Source organism: Symsagittifera roscoffensis, chromosome 3 (assembly GCF_963678635.1).
Source record: "Symsagittifera roscoffensis chromosome 3, txSymRosc1.1, whole genome shotgun sequence".
Lineage (NCBI taxonomy): Eukaryota > Metazoa > Xenacoelomorpha > Acoela > Convolutidae > Symsagittifera > Symsagittifera roscoffensis.
The window spans coordinates 48,013,846-48,027,324 of record NC_087064.1 but is presented as its reverse complement, the minus strand read 5'-3'; the positions used below and the strand labels follow the sequence as shown (position 1 = coordinate 48,027,324).

General features: G+C 34.9%; 1 protein-coding gene across 1 annotated transcript in view; it reads left to right on the top strand.

Annotated features, from left to right (window-relative positions):
* LOC134841118 (uncharacterized) overlaps positions 1–1,650 on the top strand; it is a 48,527-nt gene extending 46,877 nt beyond the window's left edge. Inside the window, exons 5-6 of the mRNA XM_063856904.1 lie at positions 546–723; positions 1,449–1,650. Of these exons, the coding sequence (XP_063712974.1) occupies positions 546–723; positions 1,449–1,481 (211 nt within the window). The 3' untranslated portion in view covers positions 1,482–1,650. The remainder of the gene's footprint in view (positions 1–545; positions 724–1,448) is intronic.
* The last annotated feature ends 11,829 nt before the right edge of the window (positions 1,651–13,479 follow it).

The following is a 13,479-nucleotide window of genomic DNA, read 5'->3' as shown; positions in this document are numbered from 1 at the left end:
TGTATTTGGTTCAAATAGCCGGAGAAACTAGATTGAATCTTTTTTTAATGGTTTTTTGAAATTGGATGAAAATTGTATGATTAGCATTTTTCCATACATTTGATGCAGGCAATTGTATGATAAGCTTTTTCGGTGTGGGGAAATTTAAAATAAGCATTTTCGGTTTATGGATGTCAACCCGGGGTCACATTACCTTTCCAGGCCTTTTTGTTGGTTTTAATCGGTTTTCTTTATAAGACCGCTCAAAAACCGCTCAAATCTTGCTTGAAAAACCGTTCAAAAATCACCACAAGAAATGAGCGGTTTTTGAGCGGTTTTTTAAGCAAGATTTGAGCGGTTTGAGCGGTTTTTCCAAAAGAAACCGCCCAAACCGCCCAAACCACTCAAACCGCTCAAATCTTGCTGAAAAACCGCTCAAACGGCTCATATCTTGAGCGGTTTTTGAGCGGGATCTCGACCCGGGTCAAACCAAAATATGACTTTACTTAAGATATAACTAAAACATCGTAGACTATATCGGCCTGCTGGTAATTCGGTTTATTTAGGGATCGAAGCTGGATGATGATGTATGCGATGGCTGTGACTGCCACAGTTTTCATGGTATGTGGCCTGGCTGCATCCATCAGCGCATTGAAGATCCAACTGGCCGAAAGGAAAGCCAAAACTGCCAAGGAGGACAAACTGCGCATGATCGAAGAATACGCGAGGATAAAAAGAGAGAAGGTATACTGATGTGTCGGCCAGTTGCATTTGTTCGCTGAAAAATATTTGCCTTAATGATTTAAAATTTTAGGGTATAAAAAGTAGTAATCAACGCATTATATCATTAATTTAGATTTTTTGAAGACTTTTTTTCTTTTTTCAGTTTTAGAATTGATAAAAAGAGAACAAACTCCGAAAAAAAAAATTAAAATTAATTAACGGTGCAAATTAAATAATAATTTTACTTGCGCAGCTTAAAAAAATGTTGACAGCGGAACTTAAGAAATGACTGATGGCGCGACTCAAGATAAGACTTTTGGTATTTCGCTCAGTAGCGCAGGTCGCGGCGGTTTTTTTTGAGTCGCGCCGGTCCCGAATTGAAAATCCGTCGCGCGATTAATTAGGCTGCGCCGGTACCGATGGTTTTATGTGTCACGCTGGTCGCGGTAGTTTTTTTTCAGTCGCGCCGGTCTTCAATTACCAAGTTTCGGTCGCACCATTCTGGAATTGCGTATAAAAAGTCGAGCCGGTCTGGAATTGCCAAAATTGGGTCGCATCGGTCTTTTTTCTAAGTCGCGGACATCTTACCGGCATGAAATACTCCAATTCTTAATTCTAATTTCCCTTCGAATGATTCCCTAAAAAAGAATTCATCGTTTTCCTTAGGAGTTGTTTATACAAATTTACAACTAAATTTATAGAAAATGTGATTTTTCTGCAAATCAAAAGTGTTTGCGTGACTTTAGACTGTCGGAGGAAATTTACCAGAGGACATCTAATAATTGGCGTTTCGAATCTGTCAAAGCAGTTGGGCAACACGAAGTTCGGAATATATTGTCGAAAAACGCGGATTATTGCTTAATAAATGTGGTATTCATGTGTAATTGATTTTGTGCGAGTTTCAAACAACTTAAATAGTTACATTTTGTGGTGCCCTCAAATGCAGCAGGTGTGATAATTTCAATTCTGAATAAAGCTGTTTTCTTTTCTTATGAACGATTGTCTTACTGAGTTAGGACCGAGTTGGTTAACTCATAGAGTAATTTCGGATAGGGTACACCGTCTGCTCGTCACGCTATCTTATTTTCGGCCGGATAGATTCGTGCAACTTCTTAGTCTAATACCGATCCTAATCTTACTCTTATACTATCTAGTCTCAGGTTGTTTAACTAGTCTCTGCTAGGCTCAATAGATCTAGGGTATACTGGTTTATTGCGGCTGCTGAAGTGCTCGGGAGAGTCCAACTAATTTCTAAGTTAAATTCAAATCTCTCTGGTGCTGAAATTACAAGTAACTTCAGCACTTACAAATAAGTGGGTTGTTAGTTAGATGGATCATGATTGGTTAATATTAAATACTTTACATTGGTAAAATATCTAATTTATCCAATCATAAAATGTAGTTTAGATCAGGTTCCACCCATCCGGGTTTTACAGAGTTTTTTAGAATAGTTCTTCTGCAATTCGAAGGATGGATGATGGACGTTGGTGTTTGGCGAACATCTTATTTCTTCTGTTTCCTTTTTGTTAAAGAAGTTCCAGGAAGCTGGAGTTTGAGACATAAGACGTTGTGTCTTCTAGTGACAACGACTAAGTCTTTGCAACAAACTCAAATCTGATTTCAGAATGGTTGGCTATGTCAGGTTTTTCTGTTCTGCGTGGAGAACTTCTTTTGTGTCTGATCTAGTTTGGGAATGGCGTGGAGATTGTGCGTGGAGGGGATGCCTGGTTACTCGGATCTGTACGTATACTTGAACATCGAGGTGGTCATTGGTCTAGTTCAATGAAGTCCTTTTCTGCGAAGTCAAGTCGTACTCTAAATCCTTTGAGTTGTGATTGTGAGTGGCATATCGATTGTGGTTGGCCATTCTCTCTCGAGTGTAGTGGGGTCGTTTTGTCTTTAGATGTTCGTCCTTGGTGTTGTATTCTGATCTATGTATTGCATAATGTAATTTACATTTTATAAAACATTTATTAGTTTAATATTTTTTAATTATGATTTTAGTTAGTTGTTTTCACAAAAGCTTTTTGTTTTAGTTCGGTTATTTTGAAGAGTTACTCACACTTGAGTAGCTCTTATTAAAAATAGTGGTGTGGTCACAAAGCGTGGATGTAGCGCGGTGGGTTAGGCCGGCTATAGAGCATGCTCAGGACGTCCTTCCTGGTGGGTTAGGCCAGGAGTGGGAGTATGATTTCATGCGGTTTTTGTGAGGGGTCCTGTTATGTGACAACGTTTTATGTTGGGTTTGCTGTGGTTTTTCTTATGTCTTGTTGGTTATGTCCTTTTTCCAAAAAGTAAATTGTTCGTGGTATGGGTTTGTCTTTCGACTTTTTTGTGTTTTATTATTTCTTTCTTAGACTTTATAATAGTCTTCAAAAGAATAAATTATCCAGTTTTAAACTGGGTTAATCCGGTTTGGGTACCGTTGGTTTCCTTTTCTTAGTCATGCTGTTATTCTATGATTTGTGGTATTTAGTAAGCTGCGTTGGTTAGTTTTGTTTAGTATATGATTCCTTTCCAACCGGGTTAAAGGAAAGTTTGAAACATGTTATTATATGTTAGAGTTGTTGAGTGTGAAAACTTGAAACTGAAATTCATTATTTTAAACAATTCTTCGTGGGCGAGCTGTGCGAGTGTGGATAGAATTTCTGTGCGAATAAATGAGAATATCAAAAGGTTAGTACTGCAATTGCATTTTATTAATTTACTGCATAGAATTTGGAAATTTACTGCTAGTTATGGGGGAATTTTAAGATACAAATTTTCATTATAATTAGATTTACTGCTTGTGGGGGAAATTTTAGAAATGAATTTACTGCATTGGTATTAAATTTATAAATTTATAAGTGTAAGAGATTAATAGAATTTTTGAAATCTGTTTGATGAAATTTGCGATTTTTATTTGTCTTTTGTGGTTTTTGTAGGTGATCGTCGGATGAAGGCTAAAAATCTAAAGAAAACATGAATAAAGTATGGTGAGTTTTTAATATTTCAATTAGTTAGTTATATTCATTTAATTCATACTTACCTGTTAGTCGTCGGGGAAAAAACCGTGGGGGAAGATGTCGTGAATTAGTTCTGAAGTTGTTAGTAGTTTAGCTAAGATGCGGATGATATTTTTAGTCTGAAGCAGTGGCCAAAGCAATTGAAGTGCCTTAATAGTGGTTAGTTCTTCAGTGCCAACTGCAAACTCATAAGGTGTGTTTTGGATTAGATTATATAATTTGTGATTGAATTTAGTGTTGTGGATGAATTCTAAAATTGGGATTTCTATAGGTTGTACAAACTCGTGCGGGATAAGGAAGGGTCGGGATTCTTCGGCGTTGAAGGTCTTGGTGATGGGACAGAAGATGTACATTTGGGTTATGGGATCATAATTGCGAAGAATACCATGGAGGTTAGTGTCTTTAATACAATATGTGAAATTTAGGAAAATGGTGAAGTGTATTTGGAATTAATGAATTGAAAACGATGGTGTGGTTGTCTAGAGGGTGTGTGTAGGTCAAAGTGATTTTGGATGAAGCGATAATAACTATATGTGTGGGTTTGTTTAGTGCGCAACATAATATCGTGTGAGCAGTGTAAATCTCTTTCGTGTGGTGCAAGGAAATGAAAGGTTAGTGAAAATATTTGGAAGCGTTCTTTAAAACTTTCGTATGCTTGTGTGTCTGTTAGTGCTTCTGAAATAATGTGATCAAACTTTCGGTCGAAGATGTTTAGTGTGAATATATATGGTGTCTTGATGAAAAATTTCTCGGTAATTTGTGGATTAGCGAAGCGATCGTCGTCTAAGAATTGATCTTGGTTAGCTCTGATGATGTTGTGATCATAGTATTCGAGTGTATATTCGTTAGCTCTAGGTGCAGTGTGTGTTTTTAGTGATTTTTTATATCCAACGTAAGTAAATTGTCTAGCGGTTAGTGGTGTAGTGAGTCGATATAGCATGTCCGTATTTCGCTCTATATCGATGTGAGTGTTAGATAAAGGTAAGCAAAGAGGGTTAGTAAAATGATAATATGAGGTCCAAGAGAGAGTGGGCATTAAAACGTATTCATCTACAAAGTTGCGTGTTTCGTTAGTGTCGTGGGGGGTGTTTAAGGTGTATTGTGGGAATGAGGGTAAGGTGATGGCTAAAAATTCTTTTGTGTTAGTATGCTTGGGGTGGTTGATGTATTCACGGGCTGTTCCTGGTTTTGCTGGGAAAGGATGGTTGGGGAACTTTCTTTTAAAAGTGCGGTAAGCTCTATTAGTGTTGAGTGAGGATTCAGTTGATGTGGATGATGGTGCTAATGATTCAGTATAATTTGAAGAGGGTGTAGGGGTAGGGGGGTTGGATGAATTTATTGTGGAGGAGATTTGGTTTATGGTTGGGGTATTAAGGTGGTAGGGTTGTTGTTGAAGGGTAATAAAATTATCTAGCTCTGGGGAGATTCGGGGGGTGTCTGGAGAATGAGATGATTGGTCAGAATGGTATGAGGAGTAGGTTGGGGTAACTTGGGAAGCATAAGAGGGTGTGGGAGTGATTGGGTCAGGGTTATTGGATAATATGGGTTGAAAAGGGGGTTGAGAAAAATTAGAAGAGTTATGAAACTTATTGGATGGGGATGGTTCTGAGTCGGCAAATTCATCGGGGGTTTCAATATTCGGGTTATTGAGTTGTGAGATGGAATATAAAACTGAGATATGTGTATTAGTGTCGGAATTCATGCCTGATGTTACATTACTAGGTGGAAAATCGGGTGGCGGAAAAGCAAAAAGTGGTATTATTGGGATTGGAGAGGTAAGATTGGTTGGGTGGGAATTTGATCGGTGTAGTGATCCAAGTTGGCGGCTCATCGTGGGCTAAAAAAATGATTATTTTGAGACTGAAAAGCGGTGGTATGGGGTTGTTCAATAATTTGTTCATAAGTATTATCATCTTGTGACTGGTGTGTCATTATATGTTGGATGGGACTTTGTGATGTGGTGAGTCGAAAATTTGGATTATGTGTGATGGCTAAATTTCGAAAATTTCGTGGGACTAGGGATAGTGGATGGTTATTTGGTAGGGCTGGTAATTGTGGTGCCGTTGGCGTTATGTCTACATTGTTATGTTCTTCGTCGTATGTATTTTGTCGTGTTGCTATTTTTGTGTTATATTCTTTTATTTGTGCGTCTAAAAGAATTTTGTTTATAGATGTAGAAAAGATTCCAAAAAATCCTGCAAAGAGTATGCGTGCTACGCTTGCTTGTCTGTTTACTTGTGTGTGTATAGCACATGTGTTATAGATTCCTTTTAAAAGTGAGAAAAGAAATCCAATAAAGTTAAACATTGCGTATAAAATAGTCAATTTTTCTAAGATGTAGTAGGGCCATCCTAGAAAATCGATGATCTCATTTTTGAGTGTAACAAAGCTAAAAATGTTAATTGGTGATATATCTTGGGGACGGTATTTTTCACCGTTTAGATATATATAATCTTTAATGTCTTTAAAATATCCGCTATAGTCTTGCGTGTAGATATCGGCAAATCCTGCGGTTTCTGCAAGTTTGCGTAAATTTTGGTCTATTGATTGTCTTTGTATAGTGTCCATTTGTGTTAATAATTCTTGGAATTGTTGTGTTCTAATGTGATGTTGAATATCTGATTTTGAATAGATTCCTATTGATTGTAAGTCTATATTTGGGTTTCGAGCAATAGCGCGAATGCTTTCTGGTGAAAATTTTTTGAGTGATTGCATTAATGTGGGATATGGAGTGAGAAGATAATATTTATTTTCATCAGGGTTTAGTTGTACTACGTTGTGGCTGTTTTCTGATCCACATGGGACTGCGGTATCCCAGAAATAGGTTCTTCGTGAAAGTGTATCCACGAAATGTACTTTATTCTTATAAAAGATAGGGATTCTTTTATAACATCGTTTATCTTCAAAAACGTATAGTGGTGATACTTTTTTAGTACAAGTATAAAACCATAAGATATTTCCTTCATAGTCTAAAAAATTTGATCTATTTCCAGATAATAAGTATCCTGCATAGGGTATTTTTAATACTGCTAGTGCAAGTGATTGTAATATTTGTGTTCGTTCTAATTCGCATAGTTGGTGTAGTGTTTCTAATTCGGAGAGTGACATTTCTTGAAAAATTCGGCTAATTGTATAATCTAGTTTCATATCTAAATGAATATCATAGTGGATATTACCGAAATATGTAGTATTCATTAGTGATAATTCTTGTAAGCGTGTGCTTCTGGTGTCATGGGGTTTTAGATGTCCACCAGGTTGTCCGTTGCTTTTTTCAAAATTAACTGGTATATAGGATGTTCCTTCGTTTAGAGGATGACCTGTGGCATATGGGTCGATTTTTACTTTTCCAGTGGTCATGTCGAATCCTTTTTCGTATTCAACTAATATTTCAGAGTATTGTGTTCTGTGAAGTGGATTCCTGTATTTACATGCAAGTTCTGTTTCTTGATATATTTGAAAACGTGTCAATTTATTTTCTATATTGTCTATGTTTCTAAAATTAGAACTTAGTTTTCGTGATGGATGGACTTGTTCATATGGAATTGATTGTATAAAATATTTTTCGTGAAATTTTATCATACGAGCGTGTATTTTTGCTACTTGAAATGTTGTACATGTATCTTCGGGGAACCAAACAATTGTTGCTTGTGTTCTCGTTGTAGGGTCGCAATAACCTTGATCATTTTTACAAGGTAATCGGATTCCTTGATAGATCATTGTATTATCTGATAAATCTCGTGTTAGTTGTATTTTTTCGAGTTGTATTTTCCAATCGAAAAACATTATTTCTTGGTATCCTTTATTTTTTGTGTCTGCTTTGCAGTTTGATGGGTCATTTATACCAATGTGTGGTATCCAATGTTTATCGTGTAGGTCATAGGTTAATCGTCCGTGTGCGCCGTTATACGGGTATTTTTCGTCTAGTTTTATATGTCCTTGGTGTCTTTCAAGTTGTGATTGATGTACAGAGTTTGGAAAAACTTGAAAGTTAACTAACTTTCTTTGGGAGTTTTTATTTCGTGTGATGTTTAGTCTAAGTAATTCATTTTTACAATCGTCGGGATTGAGATGTAAAAGACGTTCTATATTACTTTGATAGAATGATTCATGGTCAAGTCGGTTTTTGTTTCCGTTCGAGACTTGTGAACAATGTACTTTCTTTTCGGAAAATGTTGCTGTGAATTTATAACCTGTAACTGTTGTTGCTCGGGCTTTTGAATAGAGTGTTGCTATTACATCTGTGGTTTCTATAGCTTGTGGTTCTGTTTCACATTGTGATACTTGATTTATTGCATATTTATGTAGTGTTTTTTGTTCATTTTCTTCACAATCGTAATGTGTTACTAATAAATCTTGTGGTCCTGTACGAGGGGAAGGGTTTATGTTTTGATTTGAGATTACTAGAAAAAGGAGTTGGAGAAAAATTAATAATTTTAGAATATACATGTGTATGATAATCCTGAGTATGGATTATAAAATGTAATGTAGCCAATTGTGTTTTTGGTATATCTGTCGTATTTGTATATTACTTCAGTAGTTATAAACGGTGGTGGTAGTGATTGAGCTGTTATGTTAGGTGGATTTAATGGGTAGGGATGTTGGGTAATATTATTTAACTTAACTGTTATTTCAAACTTTAATTGTAAACTGTTTTGTTGGAGTATTTGAATATTGTGATCACGGATATCGTTGTGAATATCTTGGCGATATTGTAATCTATTAAGTGCCCAGTTATGAAGGCGGTTACTTTCTTGATGTTGTCCAAATAGTGGTGGAGGTGCTGTAAATGTATTCCAATCTAGTCTTAAAGGAATATTTGTTGTTGATTGTTCTCGATATCTGGCGTCGAGATTATTTGGAAAATTTAAGTTAAAGGGTGGTGGTGAAAATTGGCTTATTGATGGTGTTGATGGTAGTGATAATGTTTCTGGTAGTGATGAGGATGTTGTTGTATCCGTAGAAATATCTATGGGGTCATTGACTAAATTTGGTTCACCTTGTGTAAATGAATGTGTAGTCCAATATGGAAATCGTGATGTTTGGTTTGTGGGGTTGAAAGGATTTTCACGTATTTGCTCAGATGTTGGTGTTGAACCTAAGTAATCTGATGGTAGGCTTGAGGTGCTACGTTGTGAAAGAAGCGTAGGGGTTTCTGGTAATATACCAATGGGTTTTTCTGGAGTGTTTTGTGATGGGGATTGAGGTATATCAAAATGAACTCGGGGAGTTTGAAGATTTCTGTTTCGTCGAGGATGTATAATTTGTCTATTTATTTCGACTGTATTTTGGTTTTGACTAGAATTTCTTATTCTACTTAGTTCTTGTGGTAGTGTTGGGTATAGGTTATATGTTGGTTCGCTTAAAGGTGCTTGTCGTTGAACTGGTTCTAGTGGTTCTGATAAACGAGCATGTCGTTCTTCAAAGGTGTATGGATTGTCTTGAAAAGAAATTCGTGTAGATGTTTGAGGATTTTGAGTAGTTGAAGGCGGTGTTTGGTTATCTTGGGATGATGTCGGTGAAGACTGATTCTGTGACTGTTGGGTAGCAATTTTTGATGGATTTTTGAATTGTTACTTTAGTGGGAAGGTTTATGTTTATTATAGTATTCTTCCAAAAAAAGAATTAGAAGGATTGTTGCTAGGGCAAATGTGAAGATTGCTTTCTTTATACATTTACATATTGTCAAAATGAGTGATGATAAGAATGTTATGAAAATTACAAACAATAAAAAAATATCGGTTCTACTGAAAATTGTTCGTATCATTTAGACAAGTTATATGAATCGTACCTGTGGATATAATCAAGGGTTTTGGAAAGTTGGAGGAATAGTTCGAGTATAGTGTAGAAAATTAAAAAAATGTTACAAAAAATGATTAGGATTATTAGAAAAGATTCAAGTATATCAAAAAGAAATATTATAAAGGTTTCAAGTATTGTAAAAAAATGTTTAAGATTTATGAGTATTTGAGTAACTGATTGAGAGAAGAGCATTTAAGAAATGATCTCTTGGTCGAATATTTTTTGCTGTTTGAGGCGATTTTCTAGTGTGGTCGGATTATTTATTAGTTTTTTGACAAGTGGGTTGAGTTTTGTAAAAAATTGTTGGGGGCAATTTTCATGGTGACTGGGAGGTCGTCTTTTTCTTTATTTTTGTTTGTCAAATGATCCGGGGTATGGTGAGATTTTTATACTTTAGGCTAATTAAAATGTTCATTCTGTTACTTTAGGCTAAGTTAACAAATTTGCTTTGGGGGTATTCGTGGTCTGAGTTGGGGAAATATTGTTGATCTTTGGGTTATTAGATAAGGGAGGGGTACGGTATTATGGTGATATTTATTTTAGTTGTCAAGTTGGAGTGGTTTGCTTATTTTTGACCTGGAGGTCGTAAAGTTATAGTTATAGATGTGCCTGGAGTTCTATATGATTCGTCTAATTGGTCTTAGTTTGAGTTAGAGAAAGTGACGGATTGGATGAATCCTATTGGTCTATTTTGAACTAGAATTATTACGTACTTGTCAGCATGTTATTTTGAAAAATGTAAATGAAAAATGTTTCGAAGGTTTCAAGATTGTGAAGTATAATGTTAAAATTACTTTTGAAATTCCACTTTCTTTAAAATTTTAGATTGGGGGATGAATATTTTATAGTTTTTACGTGGTTGATTTCGGAGTCTTGTTGTTTTTCTATTTTCTGATTTGTCGATTTGTTCTTGGGGTATTATTTGTTCGGTCATTTTTCTATTTTTTCTTTGTTTTGGAGATTCTTTATGGTTTTGTGTATTGTTTTTGGTGGCGGTTGGTTTTGTGTTTTGATTTTCGGTGGGGTTATCATTTTGTTCTGTGTTTTTTAGATGTGGTTCATTTTGAATGATTTTTAATCCTGTGAAAGAATATAATTGAGTTAATTCGCGGAGTGCGTATTCTTTTGGGTAATAAGGTAATAGGTTGTTTCGATGTTGAACGATTTCTTTTTTGTTTGAGTCGGTAATTTTATATGTGACATCAGTGGGTTTTGCAATTATTTGAAATGGTCCTTTTCGAAGGGGTTGTAATTTTTTAGAAATTCCTTTTTGAGTATTAAAATTAGGTATTAAAACAAATGTTCCAATTTTTAATTCGGAGGCTGGTGTAAAACGTGAATTGATTTGTTCATTAATGTTTTGTCTTTGTAATAACTTTTTTGTTATTTTTTGATAAATTTCATTGTGTTTTTTATCTCTATTTAGAATCCATTCGGTGTGTGTACCGGAGGCTAGTTTAAGAATTTGTGGGTGATGAAAATGATCTTCATCGTGTGTATGTAAAGGTAGGTTATAACAAATTGAGTCTTTATTTGGTTGACAATAACCTTGTGCGTTTTTATGAGAATTTGCTGTAAACATTATTGGTTTGCGTGGCTTTTGGTTAAAAACCATTTCGTATGGTGACATTCCTAAAGTTGTCGTTATTTGTGAATTATATGCTAAGGGAAATAATTTTACATCTGCTGACCATTCGGTATATTTTGTATCATTTCCGTTGATGATACATCTAAGATATTCTTGTAATGAACGGTTCATACCTTCGACTAAGCCGTTTGTCCAAGGTGCATGAGATGTACGTGGTTTGTGTTTAATGTTATATAAATGACATAGTGTGATAATTTCATTATTTATGAATTCTGTACCGTTGTCTGTAACTAAAATTTCTGGTAGTCCGAATTTTGCTATCCAGTGTTCATAGAGTGTTGTGTAAGCGTAATAAGCGTTACAATGTGGTACTGGGTTAAGTGCTACATAATGTGTAAATGCGTCAACAATTACCATAATGTAGGAGTTTCCTTCTGATGAGGGTGAAATTGGTCCTTTAGTATCAAATGAGATACGATGATTAAAGTACAAACTTTGTCCTTTAAAATCTTGTTTTTGTGCTATTTGTTTTTGATTTGGGTAAGGTTTATTTAGTTGACATACTATACAGTCATTGCATAGTACTTTTATCCAAATTGGTGCATTTGGGAAATAAAAGTTTTGTATAAAATTTGAATATGTTTTTTCTGATCCAGAGTGTCCTTTAATATTTTGTGTATGTGAAATATTAAAAGCTATAAGAATCATACTTAAAGGGAGACATGGAACTGTAGATTCATTCAGGTTATACTCTAAAAGGTCTGTATTTTCGTTAATTGTTGTGGTGTTAAATTTGCGAAAGTATCGGAGGAGTGTTTTGTTTCCTAGAATGGTTGAATCTGCTTTGATAGGTTTAGTTTTATATTTGTGCCATGATTTCAGTTGTCGAATTACTGGGTCAAGGTTTTGATATTGTTTCAGTGTTGAAATTGTAATTATTTCTGTTGGGGGGAGAAAAATGTTTTCGATTTCTAATTTAGATAAGGGTATTGTATCAAGTGGGTCGTGAAGGTCAAAAACTTGATTTATTGTGTATTTTGAATCATTTGTTTGTGGTCCTGATAAATTTATTTTATCAGTTAAATCTTCTTTTTCAATTAGTGGAAAATGGTCTTTCTTAGGCGGGTGTTGTTTTGTTCGTTTTTGTTGGGTGTTATTTTTTATCCATTGAGAATATGGGATTGGTTTGAAAGTTGATGTTCCAAGTAAATCAACTTCATAATGATTATTTTGACAATCTAAATAAAGTGGGAAATGTTGTAAACTATTTATTTGTGATTGTTCAATATCAGTTTTTACTGCATATTTGCATTCCAATCGGGGTGATGTTTCGTTTTCTGCAAGGTAGAATTTTATGTTTTTGGGTATTTCAACTGTTGTTTTTCGTGTAAGTAATTCAGGTGGTGTATTTCGACTTAAGGTGTCTGGTAATGCAAGATTTTTTCCTGCAGTCCAAACTATATGTAAGTTTGGAAATTTCATTAGAATTAGTTGAAATCTGTAAACTCGGTGGTTTGGGTTAGATTTTTGTGTAAAGAGAAAGATGATTGGTTTATGGTCTGTGAATAGAACTGTTGGATGTTTTGATCCAAGTATCAGAAATTCATATTCTGTCAGTGTATATATTATGGCTGTACATTCTCTCATTAGAGTTGAGAGTCGTAGCTCTGCTTGAGTGAATAATCGAGAATTTGCTGATATGAGGTTCATTTTATTTGTACCATTATGTGATTGTAATAGTGCTGCACCGATGCCAAAGTTCGAAGCATCGCACATTGCATAAAATGGTTGATTTGAATCTGGAATTGTGTTTGAAATTTGTTCAGTTAAAAGTTTCTTTATTTCTTCAAATCGTGTTTGATGTTCTGTGTTCCATTCAAAATTATTTTGTTGTCTAAGGATGTTATAAAATGGTCGTAGATATAATTGCATTTTATAAACATATTTACTTAAAAAGTTTAACATTCCAAGAAATTCTTGGATTTTCTTTTTATTTGTTGGTGGTTGAAGTTTTTGAATAGCGTCAATGCGTGATTTCAATGGAGTGATTGTTTTTCTTTCTATATTATGTCCTAAGAATTTAACTCTTGTCAAAAAGAAGTGTGATTTATCGGGGGCGGCCTTCAGATTTTCGTTCTGAAGTATTTGGTGATATTTTTCTAAAACATTGAACATTTCGTCTTTTGTTTGTGATTGCATAAAAACATCGTCTAAATAGGTGATTGCGTTTTTCTTGAGTATTAGTGGTCTAAAAATTTTGCTCATAAAAGCTGAAAATGCTGCTGGTCCTATGGATATTCCATAGAATAAGCGGTTGAATTCATATTGTTGGTTTCCGATAACAAATTGTGTTAAACGTCGTGATTGTTCATCTAGTGGCATTTG